The following is a 17,098-nucleotide window of genomic DNA, read 5'->3' on the forward strand; positions in this document are numbered from 1 at the left end:
TCCGCCCCGCCCGCCGCAACTGGCCGCGCGGCGCGCCGGGAGCGCAGGACCTCGCCCCCTCGCTTTCGCAACAAAGCGCCGACCGAAGGGCGCGTGCGCGCGGCGAGCCTCCGGAAGGGGCGGGGAAAGGTGTGCTTGGCGGGTGGAGCCTGCGCAGAACGAGACGCGGCGTGGAGGTGGGACGCCCCTGTCCCAGTTGTTTTCTGACCTGCGGGGCGCTTGGGTTTCACACTAGCTTGAAATTTGGGGCCGAACTTTTAGCGTCACTTCATACACCCGGTTTTGTAAGCAAGACCGGGAATTTCAGCTCACTCATGCTTTCTGCAAAGGTTCCTTGAGCCCCAGATGCCTGCTGGGCCTTGTGCTAGGCAGGAGGCAAAAAGACGGTGCTATTTGGGCTCTTCCTTGGAGGAGCTCACCAAGTTCTGGGATCACGCCCTGCGGAGGTGGGCATGGCTTCCTGGGGGAGGAGGACCTAGAATGTGGAGTTTTGCTAGGCTCTTGGGTTTCTTAAACATCAGCCCTCCGCTGCCCTAGAGCAATTAGGGCAAACGTTCCCTGCCCTCCTTTCCTTCCCTCCTAGCAGCAGTGGGACGTGTGAATCAGGGTCTGGTTCCGGGACTGTCAGGGCTTCAAGTGCCTTTTGGTGGCCAGAGCAAAATTTACATGTGTCCGAGCAAAATTGACTGCCTGGAGTATGCAGCCGTTGTCATGGACTCTGGACAGCCAGCTTTCACTCTTTGACTTCCTTCTACTTTTTAAATCAAGTATTTATAGTGAAATATTTTAAATGAAGTATTTATAATGAATTACTCAAATAGAGCAATATGATAATATCCGTAGGCTACCACCTTGCTTTGATTCATTCTTTTAAATAGAACTACACAGATAGGCAGAAGTTCCCTCTCCATCTCAGTCTGTCTCTCTCTCCACTGTAGTGACCACTATCCTGAGAATGGTGTATATCATTGTTCCCATTCATGTTCTTATACCCATAAGCAATATATTTTCTTTTGCACATTTAGGCATGTAATTAAATGGAATCATACCGTACCTATCATTCTACACCTTTCTCATCTCAAAATTATAGTTTTGAGATTTATCTAATTGACAAATCTTTAGTTAATTTTCACTGCTCTTTGTGTGACTAACTCATAATTTATCTTTTCCCTTACTGAGGGAGTTAGGTTTTTCTACGTTAATGTTATAGAGCAGCAATGAACACTACGTGCAAGAGAGTCACTAAATAGATTCCTAGAAGTGGATTTGCTGGGAACTTTTCAGCTTTAGTAGCTACTGCCAAATTGCTCTCTGAAATCACTGCACCAATTTACATTGTCATCAGTAGTATGTGTAGTTTGGGGGCCTTGGTGGACTCAGGCCTGAGAAAACTGTATGAAGAGAGACTGGCTGAGGCAGCTGAGGGGGGCAGGGAGCAAGGGGAGGGGCAGACAATGATGGCTGCAGGAGGATCAGCCTGCATGCCCAGAATTTCTCAGCGCAAAGGGTGTGCAAGTGTTTCCCATAAAACAAGTGTGGGCCACCATAAGACAGCCAGCATGGCATCATCTTAGATTCTGTCCAAGAGGCGTGGGTGCCACAGAGAACCTGAAGGTATCATAGAATTCCTAGGGGCTGAAAAAGGAAAAGTGCATTTGCCTTGCCAGAGGAATCAAAGATGAGTGGTTCCCTGGTTATGGGGTTGATAAAGGAACACGCAAGAATGCACACAAGAATCAGCTTTAAACATCTGCCAACATAGCTGATCCTCTACCACCACAGCAATAACAGTCAAGAACCTTTCCTGCTTCTCTTTACTCTCCTCCCTCCTCCTACTACAACCTAGGTTAGGTTGGGGGTGAGGAGGTATAGAAGGAAGCCTCGGTGGAGAAAGAGAAACCCACATATCCCCTTCCCCAAAAGCCAGCTTCCTGCTGGCAATAGGCCAGAGCTGAATGAGGGAAGAAGCCTCAAGTGTAAATCAAGTTTGGAATTTTGACTGGACATATTAATTACTGAAAAGACACTTAAGGGGCTGCACAGTAGGACTTTTTAAAACCTAAGAGTGACCTGGAAAGTCACAACTCTATCCTCCTCAGAATTTTCATCTAAAGACAAAGAACTAGGCCCAATGAAGAAATGTAAAATGGACAGTGGGAGAGAAAAACAAAGTTGCTTCATAGTTATATTCCAAAGTCATGCTTGTTTAATATAATAAACATTCCTCCAGGGTAGCTTTATCCTGCCCTCTGGAAAGCTTCCAGTCAAGAAACGCATTTTGTTTTAAAATTGTAACTAAGTCATATATAATTGAAAGACAAAACAACCAAAAAATTGTAATGCTTCCACAGCCAATTAAAGTTGATTTAGAGATTCCATACTCTTCTGGGTAGGTAGGTATCAAAACAGCAGTACTATTTCCTATAATTAACTGGAATGACTTAAGTATTCACGCAAATAGCTTTCACCAATAGCTCAAGCACTTATAATAGGCAAGTAGAAACAAATTGAAAAACAAATCTTTATATTTCACCCATCAAAATACAGTATATATTATAGAATGAACAAAGACTAATACTCTTATTTTATATAAATGTTCTACTTAGTAGAACAGAGAGCATCACTCATTTCTGAAGAATACATTATTTTATATTAAGTAGTGTTTAGTATACATGAACATTAGTTTTATAGCACTAAATGCACAAAAGACTAAATATGTTATTTTTTTCTTAATGTTGTAGTTCCTAGTAGAAACTGAGTAACACAAGTCCTTCAAAAATATCTCCTTTCAGGGTCTAGGATGAAATAACTCACAAGTGGCAAAATCAGTCAAAGAAAGAATATACCTCATTTTAAAGGCACCATGTTTTATTAAAATTATTTTTCCATGTTGTATACAAACTGAACTTTTGAATGAGATCCAAATACACCTTCAGAACAATTCTAGAGTTGAAAGGCACAGTGCAAATGTAAATTATTACAAATCAACAAAATCGAAAATGATTTAAAAAATTATTTTTAACACAAAAAATTTCCTTTAAGTAAAAGTAAATTCAGAGCATTACACCATCACCAGTTTTATACTAGTTTGACACTTATTTTTCTCCATCTTCAAGCTGGATTAAGACATTAACCATAATACTGTGGAATGTTCAGCATTTATGTTTGGTAACCAGACATATATGATCTGTATAACCACTTAGAATTTAATTTGTTCAGACAAGTTGGTGATTTTGGTATACTTTAACCTGGAGAGAGTAAGTGATCTTAACATATAATGTGATGGAGGAAGTCTCCCATGCCAAACTTAGTAAAGATCAACTAATGCTATAGACAAAATCTAAACAAAGGAGATTTGTGGATGCTTTCAAACTATGACTATGTAAAATAGCAAACTGGATAGATATTCTTACTGACTAGATGCTCACAATTCCAAATCAAGAAATTACCAGCCACTCTGAAAATAGAATTAGGGAAGAAAAGTGATTTTAGAACAGTCTTCCAGTCTTTCACTTCAGTAGTTTTTCACCAAAAAAGAAAACATGAAATAATTTAAAATATTCCAATTTCTGTGAAACAAAAAGAGTACATTTTTATTTTTAATTTTAAATCTCCTTTTAGGTTTTATAAGCCTTGAAATGCAAGTACAGCTTTAAAGCATCATAGTGAGTAATTACAGATGAATAATAATACAGACAGTGTATATCCTAGGAGGCATCTGTAGGCGTTTTAATTGGAAATAAGCATTCTGAGATAATGCTAATAGCACTGTAGAAAAATGAAGTTAAAAAAAATTCAAGAGTTGGGAATCCTCTTATCCCTCCTGGATTTTATTTTAATCATCTCCTCCACAGAGAATGAGCAGTACCTTCCTGTAGTCTCCGGATGTGTCACCCTGGGGGCAAAGGAAGCAAAGTTACATTCAGATTAATGGGTTTTAAAAGGGAATACAGCTCAAAGTCATCTAGGTTAACTTTTTCAATCTTGTCTGGATTTTTCTCAGAGAGGTTTTTTTTTTTTAAAATAACATTTGTTATTTTTTATTACAAAAATAATACTTGTTCAATGTAGAAAATAAAGACATAAAAGAACATAAAAATCATCCATAATTCCACCATCTAGAGATTACTATTCTTAGCATTTTGATTTGTGCGTATCCTTCCAGACTTTTTTCTATGCATATAGATTCCCATGTGATGGGGTGGTAGTATTCTTCTGTATTCTGCTTTTTTACTTAATATAGCCTATTTCCCTATTTTAATTTATTAAATATTCTTCTACAACATCATTCTTTAATGGTTACAGAATATTCCATTGTACATGGGTAAAATAATTTATTTGATCACCCTCCCCACTGCTGGATATTTATGTTGTTTCCAATTTTTCACTATTATAAATACTGCTGCATTAAGCATAGTACAGTTAAATTCTTGTGCATTTTCTTGATGATTTATTCAGGATGAATTTTCACAAAATGGGAATTACCAGATTAATGATCATGCATTTTCTTAAGCTTTTTATTTTTTTATTTATTTATTTTTAAATTTTATTTATTTATTTATTTCCCCCAAAGCCCCAGTAGATAGTTGTACGTCATAGTTACACAGCCTTCTAGTTGCTGTATGTGGGACGCAGCCTCAGCATGGCCGGAGAAGCAGTGCGTCGGTGCGCGCCCGGGATCTGAACCCGGGCCGCCAGCAGTGGAGCTGGAGCACTTAACCGCCAAGCCACGGGGCTGGCCCTTAAGCTTTTTAATATGGGTTCAAAACAGCCTTTCAGAAAGGTGCTATAATTTCTACATAGAATTTTTTATGGTCTAACCTATAGATCAATTTTTGTTAGTGCTTCATGGGCACTAGAAAAGATGGAATCTCTGTCTATAGGATTCGAAGTTTGATATACATCTATTAAAATAAATCTTAATATATCCTTCTTTATACTTTGTCTCATTGATCTGACAAGAAATAAGGATGTGTTCAAGTCTATCTAGCATAGTATTTCCGCTGATGTCTTCTTTTGGAGCCTCAAGTTTCTTATTTAGTTAGTTGAATGCAATACTATTTGGCATCTAAAGTTTCTTGACAATTTAACCTTTGCTGTGAATTGTTGCCTTTATCAATATAAAGTGATCCACTTTTTCCTATTTAATGCTTTTTCTCCGTAAATTCTTTTTACTTATAGTGCAATCCCTACTTTCTTTTTTGTATTTGTCAAATGTTCTTTTCTCTGGTTTTTTTTTAAGCTTCTTACATGTCACTATATAAGTTGTTCCTTATAAACAGCATGGAGTAGGATTTTATATTTTTACCTAACTTAAGAGTTTATTATCATAATTTATATTTTTATCTTAGTTCTGTCATTTTTTGATTATTTACATATTTTATATTTCTATTCTTCTCCTTTTGGCAATTGTCATTGAATGGGCAATGTATTCTTTATTTTTAATCTTTTCCAGTGTTGTGTGAGTGTGTGAAAACACATATATTTACATATTTACATATATACAAACATATAATGTAAATATATTTATAGTGATGTTTCCACAAGCCAATCAATATTTTTGTACCCCATCATTTTAGTATCTGAATAGTATTAGATCATATAGATTTTCCACAATTTATTTGAGTCATCCCTTATTGGTTAATAAAAATAATAATACAGGGCCAGCCAGGTGGCAAAAGCCGTTAAGTGTGTGAGCTTCACTGCGGCGGCCCGGGGTTTGCCGGTTTGGATCCCGGGGGTGCACCAACGCACCGCTTGGCAAGCCATGCTCTGGCGGCGATCCATATAAAGTGGAGGAAGATGGGCACAGATGTTAGCCCAGGGCCAGTCTTCCTCAGCAAAAAGAGGAGGATTGGCAGATGTTAGCTCAGGGCCGATCTTCCTCACACACACACAAAAATAATAATAATAATACATAATAAATTATATACTATAAATGTATAACATTTATACAATTATAAATCATATAAAGTAATATAAATAGAAATAATGCTATGATGAAAATATAATATTTAGTGTACTTTTTTCACATTTCATGAAACAATTTTATTCAAATTCTTTCATAGATTTTTTTTATTGTGGTAAAAAAATATATATATAAAACAAAATTGGCCATTTTAACCATTTTTAAGTGGCATTAATTACATTCACATTGTTGCGTAACCATCATCTCTATTTATTTCCAAAACCCTTTCATCACCCCAATTAGAAACTCTGTAACCACTAAGCAATAACTCCCATTCTCCTCTTCCCCTAGCCCCTGGTTAATTTCCAATCTATTTTCTGTCTCTATGAATTTACCTATTCTAAATATTTCATGTAAGTAGAATCATACGGTATTTGTTCCTTTGTGTCTGGCTTATTTCACTGAACACGTTTCCAAGATTTATCCACATATCAGAAACTTCATTCCTTTTTATGTATGTATGTACCACATTTTGTTTATCTGTTCATCTGTTGATGGACACTTAGGTTGTTTCCACCCTTTGGCTATTATGAATAATGTTTACATTGGTGTACAAGTATCTGTTCGAGTCTCTGTTTCCACTTCTTTTGAGTATTTACCTGGGAGTGGAATTGCTGGGTCATGTGGTAATTCTATGTTTAACTTTTTGAGGAAGCATCAAACTGTTTTCCACAGTGGCTGCACCATTTTACATTCGCACCAGCAATATATGAAGGTTCCAGTTTTTCCACATCCTCACCAACATTTGTTATTTTCTGTTTTTGGTTTTGGTTTTTTGTTTTGTTTGCTGAGGAAGACTTGCCCTGAGCTAACATCCATGCCCATCTTCCTTTATTTTTTTTTTTTCAGTATGTGGGCTGCCAGCACAGCATGGCTGCTAACAGAGTGGTGTAGGTCTGTGCCTGGAACGGAACCTGGGCCGCCGAAGCAGAGCGTGCTGAACTTAACCACTTAGGCCACCGGGGCTGGCCCTGTTTTTGTTTTTTTTTTTAAATTATAGCCATCCTGGTAGGTGTGAAGTGGTATTTCATTGTGGTTCTGATTTGCATTTCTCTAATGATTAATGATGTTGAGCATCTTATCATGTGCTTATTGGCCATTTGTCTATCTTCCTTGGAGAAATGTCTATTCAAATTCTTTGTCATTTTTTTTTTTTTTGGTGAGGAGACCAGCCCTGTGCTAACATCTGCCAATCCTCCTCTTTTTCTGCTGAGGAAGACTGGCCCTGGGCTAACATCTGTGCCCATCTTCCTCCACTTTATATGGGACGCCACCACAGCATGGCCCGACAAGCAGTGCATCCATGCGCGCCCAGGATCCATACCGGTGAACCCCGGGCCGCCGCAGCGGAGCGGGCGCGCTTAACTGCTTGCGCCACCAGGCCGGCCCCCTCTGTCATTTTTAATTGGGTTGTTTGTCTTTTTGTTATTGAGTTGTAGGAGTTCTTTATATATTCTAGATAGTAAACTCTTATCAGATATGATTTGCAAATATTTTCTCCCATTCTGTAGATTAGTGCATTTTTATTATTTTCTCTAAAGAAATTCCTAAACATATAATAGCTCAGTAATAGTTATAGTTTATTTTTTAAATATTTATTGCCAAGTTGCCACCCAGAAAGGTTAGACCAGTTTATAGTCTTTGTATAAGAGATGGTGAGTTTACCCCAGGCACTTCTCAATGCTGATTATGATCTCTTTAAACTTTGTTAAGGTATTAGGTGAAAAATGACGATTTGTTTCTGCTTGCAATTCATTGTATATTAGTGAGATTAGACATTCTAAATATTTATTGTCCATTTTGTGTTTCATCTTTCGTGAAATGCATGTTTTCTTTTTGGATTTTTCTCCTTTTTCTTAGTGATTTATAGAAGTTCTTCATATAGGGATATTAATCCTATAGTACATGTTATGAATATATTTTCCTATAACTTCATTTATGGTCATCCTTGAATCTTAAAAGTATTTTACTTACAGCTAGCTATATTTCAGCTCTGCAAAATAAAGTTACCTCATAGACTCTACAGAAATAGAAACAAATTCCTGAATGGCTTGTAGGCATAGTAACAAACTCTGCAGCTCATATCACCTAATAGTTATACCCCTCCAAGCTATGACTAGGATTCAGAATATTTAATTCACAGATCAAATCCTGATTTGAAGTTTATTGTGCATGCAACACCAACTTCTACGGAAATGGGTCTTGGCTTCATATTCATGAGACCTTCTGGCTTCTTCAAGAAGCAAAATCCCAGGAATAAGGGCTCTGGAGGGATGCGAATCATTTCTCGTCACTCCCATGCCATGTTAGGACTCCTAGAAGTCTGACACCGGGTAAAGAAAAGCTATTTAAGATAACTAACATGCTTTCCCATATTTTCAGCAGACCTCAGCTGGCCCTGGATAGGGTCCTAGATGACTGCTTCAGCTGCTTATCTTTCATTGTGAGCAGGTAGACAAGGAAACAGTACTCTTAAAGTATTCATTAAAATATAATCTTTGTCTGCGGTCAACATGAAATAATTACTATATTTAGAAAGCAAACATTTCCAGCTCCTAACCTAGCAGAGATCAAAACATCTGTGCGAAAGGACAGAGACCGGAATTTTCTGAACTAGAGGACCATCTTTAAAGGAAGTGATATCTGCCAAGAAGGATAAGATAAGAAGTGTCTAAACACCTAGCCCAGAACCCCATCCTTTCATCAGAGCTTTCCCCTGGGCCAGAGTAAGCCTCCCGTGACTTACCTTGATGAAGGAGTACAGAGACTTTCCATAGAGCCTCTTGAAGTTTGCTCGGATGTCCAACATATCAATCTCTGCTCGAGAAACCATCACTCTGATAAGGGTGTCATCATCGGTGCCCAAGCCCTAGGGAAGAAAACAAGATCCCCGCGTCTCAAAGCCTAGCTGGTTTTCAGACAGTGCTCATCTTAAGTCTATCAAGGCAAGAGTAAGTATGTCTCTCCTGATGATGTCCTTTGTGCCACAAGTGTAGAGGCCGTGGAATATCGCTCCTCACCACGGTATTCAAGGCTCTCCACAACTTCACTTCCCCCAACACTCTGTGTTCTGACCAGAGGAGACTGCTTTCTGCCATTCTAGGGACATACCTGGTGTTCTGCAGCCTGCCTGCCTCACCTGCAATGATTCCTCCACATGTCATCCTTCCCTCCCCAGCCTTCCCCTCCTTCCTACCATGTAAAATCCTCTGATGTAAAACTTCCTTTAAGATCCTGCTCAAATATACCAGCATCTTTATATGTTCTTTTCAGATCCTCACCTCCTAAACAAACAAATATTGAAAAAAAAATAGCCTTTCCTCTGTGTTCCTCTAATATTTGGATCCTCGACTACTGTCCTACATTTTGTTTTGTTCTTATTGGTGTTTTGCACGTACCTACCTTACCCTCAAGGCTAGAAGGTCTTTGTGAGCAAGGACTGCTTTTTGATCTTTCCTGCACCTCCCATGCTTCCCAGCAACGGTGCTTGCACAGAGTACAATGCATGGTTAGGAGCCTGGGTTCTGAAGCCAGACTGCCAGTGTTTGCATCCCTGATCCACTGCTTCCTCACTGGGGACCTTGGGGAAATTGCATAGCCTCTCCATGCCTCAGTTCTCTCATCTGTAAAATGGGGGCTGATAACAGTACCTGCCTCACAGAGCTGTTGTGGGGATAAAATTAATCTACACATACAAAGCATTAGGTACAGTGCTCACACATTATAAGTATTCAATATTACCTAGTGTTATTATTAGCAGGCACTCAATGAAGTATCTGATGAATTGAATATCTCAGGCTGATTTTGGCTAATTTGAATGGGGGATATTAGTAAGCAAAGAAGATGGACACAAGACATGTCAGAGTCATTCAGATGCTAAAAATGAGGCTATTTACCTTCATAGATTTATAAAGCCTTTCAGCAAAATATGCAGATTTGTTCCTTATGCACTTTACTGTCAAGACATAAAAAAAGAAATGAAAAGATTACAGATAAAATCCATGAGAAAAAAGTGACAGCTGTTTCCTGTTTCTACAAGGCATTTAGTAGTTATTTCTTGATTGCTTTGTCAGAAAAATTTTAGCCAAACAATGTTTTATTAACACAGGCTATGCTGAAAACATTTTCACAGATGGAAAGTATCCTCAATTTATTGTCAAGTTCCTGGAGAAGTAATTAATAAAGGCCATTTTATAAAGCAAAAGGCAGCATATAGTTTCAAAATGATTCCTATCTCTACCATATGAAACAGTTATTAGTTCTAAGCATTCAGGCTTGCAAGATGAAGCTAGTATAGGATTATCTTTCCCATATACTGAAATATAAAGGCACAGAGGATATAAAATATACAAAACCACGTGGTACAATAACAATCAGATTGTATATAATATTTCTTGTTTAAAATTCTGGAACACATCATGAGTGAACAATTTTTTTATCCCTGAAAAAAAATTCTACATCCCCATGACAATAAACTGGTAACAAGGAGAAAAGTCTACAGACATTTGTTTCTCCACTCCCCACCCCCTACCAGCTTACCTATAGCCAGCAGAGCATCTTCAAAGCTACCAGATGTTTCAGATTTAATACTCTGTTCAATATCCTTCTGTGATATCCTTTTGTATTCATCAAACACTACAAACAATAACAAAATGGCATAATAGATAATAAAAAAAGAATAAAGGAAACTAAAATTTATGGAGAGAATGAGTATCTTTCAACTAGACCACACCATGTATTCTTTGGCATATTTCAAGAGGAAACTAATTAGCAATGTGAGTGAGAACCCAAGAGACATAGGGCAAGTGGAATGGGCCGAAGGAGACGAGTAAGGAACACTCATCAGGCAAGTCCCTTCCCTTATCTGGGACCCTGTTTTCTCACACATAAAATAGAGATAACCTCTGGAGGGATTTGCTTTTCTCATTGTTTCCTTAATTTTCCTTTTGGCTCATCAAAATTAGAACAATTCAACCTCTTCAAAACTGAGTCATATTTCATAACAGCTGGTTGCATCTTTTAATAGACTTTAACATAATTTTTTTGCATTTTTGCCAAGTATTTTTTAATGTGATGAACATGTTTTCCTCTCTTGCCTCCTTTTGGAGCCTTCTTAGAGTGGATATCTGTTTCATTTATCTTCTTAACATCACCTTCTTCGGGGTGCTGCCTCACCCAAATGTCAATCCTGGGACACCCCTGCCCCACACCATGCACCATAAGGTCTACCAAACAAGTGATCAGTTCACCCCACCAGGGCCAATCAGTCTTACCCTCCTGGGAATTTTTTAATTGAGCAGATCATGGGGATAGCCAAAGGCACTGAGTCATCTTTAACCTCAGAGAATATAAGAATCACCTGGGAAGCCTGTCAGACCTCCTGGGTGTCACTCTCAGAGACACCAACTCAGCCAGTCTGAAGTAGGGGTTCAAGAATGGACACCAGACTTTGGGAAACTCTGCCTTAGAAATAAAATCCATGATACCCTTCTACTGAGATCCCCAGAACTGCCTTGATTTTTGTTCTTCCTGGAGTTGTTCAGCTCTTCCTTCAATTCAGTGAGCCACCACAGTATCTTCCATTTGCCCTCTCGTCCCATTCTATATTATTTCCTTGTTTCTTACTTAAGTTAGAGTCAGTGTATATTGCTTGGAATCGAAAAATCTAATTGACACACTTTCTAAGCCTCAGTTTTCTCCACTATAAAATAGAGGAATAACAGCTGCTCCATTAGGATGTTGCAAAAAACAATGCTTATAATACGTTTAGCACTGCACCTAGAAGATAACTATTAACAAAACCTTCGTTATTGTGAATCCTTACTCTTATTGTTGGTTGGTAAGAAAATTATGAAGTATTCTTTATCCAAATAGTGCTTAAAATGGCTTACAAAGAGATAGTATTTTATAATTGCTGAACTACTGACTTGTATCTGGAAGCGAAAATTGTTCCAAATGTATTTGCACGAAATCGGCTTCTGAGGACCTGCAGTTCTTGAGATATGCCACCAGGGGGAGATTTGTGTTATTAGTAATCGCAGAAGGGAAGGCAAAGAAATAAGGAGCTGAGTCAGAAGTTGGTGCATGAAGCCCATGCATTTATTAACAGGAGTAATCATCTATGTCTTGTCACTGTGGAATATGTGAAATGACTGCAACCTCCAAATGTGTTGTACTTTTCAATTACTTTATGTTTTCGATTTAGCAAATTCATTCTTAATTTTCCCACAAGCTTTGTAAATTGTGTGTGATTATAAGGGCATGGTGGGTTTACGAAAGTATGATACAGATGAAATGTCTTATTAAACCCTATTGCTGTTTACAGGAAGAAAATAAACCTGACAACAAATATGCTACAATTGTATAGATAGTATCTTTTCCCCAAAGAACTTAAAAGCACATTACAAAGACTAGCATTATCAGAAGCAAATTAGAAACATCACACATGGGAAATAAAATTTGAAATTATCCACTATTCATCTTATGCAACATACCCCCTAAAGAAATCTCTGCTATTACCTTTACAACTTGGATGTTAAATAGGAATAAATGTCAACCAATATTTCTGTTTTATTGCTCACTGAAGTACTGAAGATTTTTTCTTAAATTTAATTTCTAACTAAATTTAAATGGGATGCTTTAGAAAAAGGACTGATTAGGAAGGTCGGTTTCCTACAAACAGGAATGCCAAAATTCTGTGAATACATTGTATATCTGATAATTATTCATAATTAATCTTTCAGAAATTGGCCTTTGTGCACAAAGCTGCACTCACACATTTCCAAAGTAAAATATCTAAGACCGTTCAGTACAATCAGTTCTTTGTACCATGGGGAAAAGGTTATCAATTAATTACGGGCAATAATTTTGACTGTCTTTCAAACAGTTTCTTTGGAAGATGAAGCAAGCGCCTTACCATGCAACAGATGATTTCGATTCCGAGAACAGAGAACAGTTAGAAATTTCACCTCATCTGTCCCCCATTTCTTCTCTCCAGCCGCAAACAGATCCTGAAGCCAAACAAAGCACAAGTTTGAAACACCACAGAGAAGGTGCCAGGACATATGCAAATATTTCCAGAACTTCAAAGAGCTGAGCTGGCTTAGTTTTATCTTGTTGGTGATGGGGGTGGAAGTGGTGTTGGCAGTGAATGGAAATGACTCAGGGTTTTTCCTTAGCTACTAATGGGATCCTATAATATCTCCTTGAGAGTTAGGGCAAACACCAGCAGCCCCCTCTACGCAGACAACGTGGTTCTATCTTAAGAGCTAAAAGGAATGCCCTAGACTTGGGCTGTCCCATACAGCAGCCACTAACCACATGTAGCTATTTAAGTTTGAATTAAAATTAAATAAAATTTAAAATTCAACTCCTCAGTCATACTAGTCACATTTCAAGTGCTCAGTGGCCACATGTCACAAGTGGCTACCCGTACTAGACAATAACAGATGTAGAACATTTCAACATCGCAGAAAGTTCTATTGGACAACACTGATCTAGAAGGATCTATAATTTGCTGGAGGCCACAGAAGGTCTCACAGTAGAATCAGAACCCCATTAGTAATTGCTTATATTCCAACCAGATAGGAATATAAGAAATTGATTCTTGTCACTTTAACTATATTATTGATAAATCAAAACTATTGTTCATATCACCTCACATCCATTAGGATGCTGCTATAAAAATTTTTTTAAAAACAGAAAATAACAAGTGTTGGTGAGGATGTGGAGAAACTAGAACCCTTGTGCATTGTTGGTGAGAATGTAAAATAATGCAGCTGCTATAGAAAACAGTATGGCTGTTCCTCAAAAAATTAAAATTACCATATGATCCAGCAATACTACTTCTGGGTATATACCCAAAAGAATTGAAAGCAGGATATTAAAGAGATATTTGTATGCCAGTGTTCATAGCAGCATGATTCACAACAGCCAAAAGCTGGAAGCAACCAAAATGTCCATTGATGTATGAATGGATAAACAAAATATGGTATACACACAATGGGAAACTATGTAGCCTTAAAAAGGAAGGAAATTCTGATACATGCTACTACATGGATGAACTTTGAGGACATTATGCTGTGTGAGATAAGTCAGTCACAAATAGACAAATACTGCATGATTTCACTTATATGAGGCATCTAGAGTAGCCAAACCCATAGAAACAGAAAGTAGAATAGTGGTTGCCAGGGGCAAGGGAGAGGGGGACATGAGTTGTTTAATGGGTATAGACTTTCAGTTTTGCAAGATGAAAAAATTCTGGAGATTTTAAGTTCTTAACACTTAAAAATGGTTAAGATGGTATATTTTATGTTATGTGTATTTTATAAAAAAATTTTTAAAAATTCTTTTTGTAAAAACCCTACTGTTCATCGATAATCAGCAGCTGGCTTATTAAATTTCTCAAAATGACCTTAACTGACACATTTTGTCATTTATTGGGCTTGCTTCCATCTACTCATCTGTTTCTTCACTTCTCTAATTCCCTCACTGCTTTGGAGTCATTCATGGAATCATGGAATTTTAAAGCTGGAGGGGCAGGATGGTTCATCTAATTCAGTGCTTCTCAAACTTGAATCTCAGTAGGTTTGTGACTGTTTCAATCAATAAACTATGGTGGAAGTGACACTGATTTCTGAGGCTAGGTCACAAAAGGTCAGTTCTCTTGCAATGCTGGCTTTAGAGATGCTCCCTCTTGAAATCCAGCAGCCATGCTCTGGGAAGCCCAAGCCACCTGGAGAGGCCACATGGAAGAGATCCTTTCAACAGTCCCAGGTGAGCCCAGCCTTGAGTCAGAGAAACCCAGACACCAGACACATGAGTGATGGAGCCTCCAAGCCCCAGCCTTTGAGTCACCTCCAGCTGTCCAAGTCTTCCCAGCTAAGACCTCAGACGTTACAGAGTAGCGACAAGCCATCCCCACTGTGCCTCGTCTGAATTCCTGAGTCACAGAATCCATGGGCATACTAAAATGGTGGTTGTTTGGTCACTAAGTTGGAGGTGGTGTGTCACACAGCAATAGTAACTAGAACATGTGGGTAGAGAACCAACTTTCCACCTGTCACAGAATGATACTTTTGTAAAACATCATAAAAATGACTTTGACAAGAGTAACCTTTTTAATAATGCTTAGGAAATGGTATCTTTTTGTGTTAATTTTTTTTTAATAACTAGTGAGGTTGCACATTTTTTGTGTATTTGCCATTTGAGTTAACTGTTAATGTCCATTGTCCATTTTTCAGAAAAACTGGGGCATTCTTATTCATAGTATCAAAACAATAGTTTTGATTTATCAATAACAGAGTTAACCATATTATTTATTTATAAAATCTCTTTAAATAAATGTTAAGTTTATTATACATAAGTTGAAACTTTAATTTTGTTTGTGGTATTGTTAAAACAATTCATATATTTTTGTGTGTGTGTGAGGAAGATTAGCCCTGAGCTAACATCTGTTGCCAATCCTCCTCTTTTTTGCTGAGGAAGATCAGCCCTGAGCTAACATCGGCCAATCCTCCTCTTTTTGCTGAGGAAGACTGGCCCTGGGCTAACATCCGTGCCCATCTTCCTCCACTTTATATGAGATGCTGCCACAGCATGGCTTGACAAGCGGTGCGATGGTACACACCCGGGATCTGAACCTGTGAACCCCGGGCTGCCGAAGCGGAGCGTGTGAACAACCACTACGCCACCGGGCCGGCCCCAATTTATGTTTTTTAATGTAGCCAAAACGAGCAATCGTTTTCCTTTATGGTTTCAGCCTTTTGTGTCATGCATACACAATCCTTTCCCAGCTCCAGATTAGAAAAATATTTAACTATTCTTTATTACAGTATCTTTCTGACTTCATTTATTTATATTAAGATTTCAGTCTACTTGGAATTCATTATGATGTGAGGGGAAAGTAGGGATCTAACTTTATTCTCACCCAACGGTTGGCAGTTGTCCCGGCTCCACTGAGTAAGTAATCTGTATTTCACTGATTTGAAATGCTACCTGTGTATTCTCACACAGGCTTGGTTCTGTTCTTAAACTTTCTAATCATTCCACTGGTTTCTCTCTATTTTTACACCAGGACCACAGGCCTTAATTTATTTTTACACTTATTTTAAATTTAAATATAGATCAGGGCAAGTTTGTCCACACGCTTTTTGTCATGATTCTAATCTCCATCGTCTTTCCTCTACATTCCTCCTCTTCTCTGATCACTTTGCCCTTTTCTTCTGAATTCTGGAGATTTTTTCAGCATTGCTTTCCACAACAACGATTCCGTTTTCAGCAATGTCATTTCTGATCACTCCTGCTTCTGATAGGCATTAAAATTGTTTTTTCTTTGTTTCACCCAAGAACATTTCTCCTCCATTCATCTAGCTCCCTTTTCTGTCTCTGCTTCCCTTCATCCAGCTCCATTTTCACCTCTGTTATTTCCTCATTGCATCTTCTTTTTTTTAGTTCTTGTTTAATTAAAATCCATTTTTCTCTCATTTATTTTAGGGTCCAAAGCAATCTGAAATCTGTCTCTTACGGTCTGGCCACGTCTGCCTCCCTCTGTGTCTCAGTTTGTTCATAGGCCACACAGTGTTTGAGCTGAGGATTTGTTGATTTTCATGCTCATTCATCTGTAAATGATGAGCAGTCTATCCAGATCTGCTTTTTCCCCCTAGAACAAGATGGGTGGATTCTTCTTGGAGCTCCTCACTTTTCATCTGGACGAATTTCAAGCAGGAGTGCTTGTTACTTGTCCCCTGAGGGCAGCTGACAGCAATTCCTCTCTGAGGAGTCTCTTCCTGTTTGCGTGAAGCCGCTGTGCCTGCTTCCAGCTGCAGGGGGCGGTGGGGAGGCTGAGCCTCTTTCCTGGGGCAGGAATGGCCCTCCTGCTTCCTTGGCCCAGGTCAGCTGCCCCTCTGGCATTTTAATGCTCCTCCTCCATAGCTTCCAGTGTTGATGCAGATTTTTCCCTATTTTTCCCTATTTTTATATTTCCTGGTTTATTCGTTTTTCAGAAGAAGGGAATCAAATGTGTCATCTTCTAGCAAAAACTCTGAAGGGCATTTGTAATGTAGTTTCAATATATCATGAATTTCTTTTTAAAGTAGGAATTCTGAACATTACCTATTATTTCCTTGAGCG

The 17,098-nt window shown here is 38.4% G+C and overlaps 1 protein-coding gene across 1 annotated transcript in view; it reads right to left on the reverse strand.

Annotated features, from left to right (window-relative positions):
- Positions 1 to 2,823: 2,823 nt before the first annotated feature.
- Positions 2,824 to 17,098, reverse strand: part of ANXA4 (annexin A4) — a 63,205-nt gene continuing 48,930 nt past the window's right edge. The window contains exons 9-13 of the mRNA XM_058551032.1: positions 12,885 to 12,978; positions 10,508 to 10,603; positions 9,865 to 9,923; positions 8,715 to 8,837; positions 2,824 to 3,895 (exon numbers count right to left, since the gene is read on the reverse strand). Of these exons, the coding sequence (XP_058407015.1) occupies positions 3,836 to 3,895; positions 8,715 to 8,837; positions 9,865 to 9,923; positions 10,508 to 10,603; positions 12,885 to 12,978 (432 nt within the window). The 3' untranslated portion in view covers positions 2,824 to 3,835. The remainder of the gene's footprint in view (positions 3,896 to 8,714; positions 8,838 to 9,864; positions 9,924 to 10,507; positions 10,604 to 12,884; positions 12,979 to 17,098) is intronic.

The sequence above is a fragment of the Diceros bicornis genome, chromosome 12, assembly GCF_020826845.1.
Source record: "Diceros bicornis minor isolate mBicDic1 chromosome 12, mDicBic1.mat.cur, whole genome shotgun sequence".
Taxonomy (NCBI): Eukaryota; Metazoa; Chordata; class Mammalia; order Perissodactyla; family Rhinocerotidae; genus Diceros; species Diceros bicornis.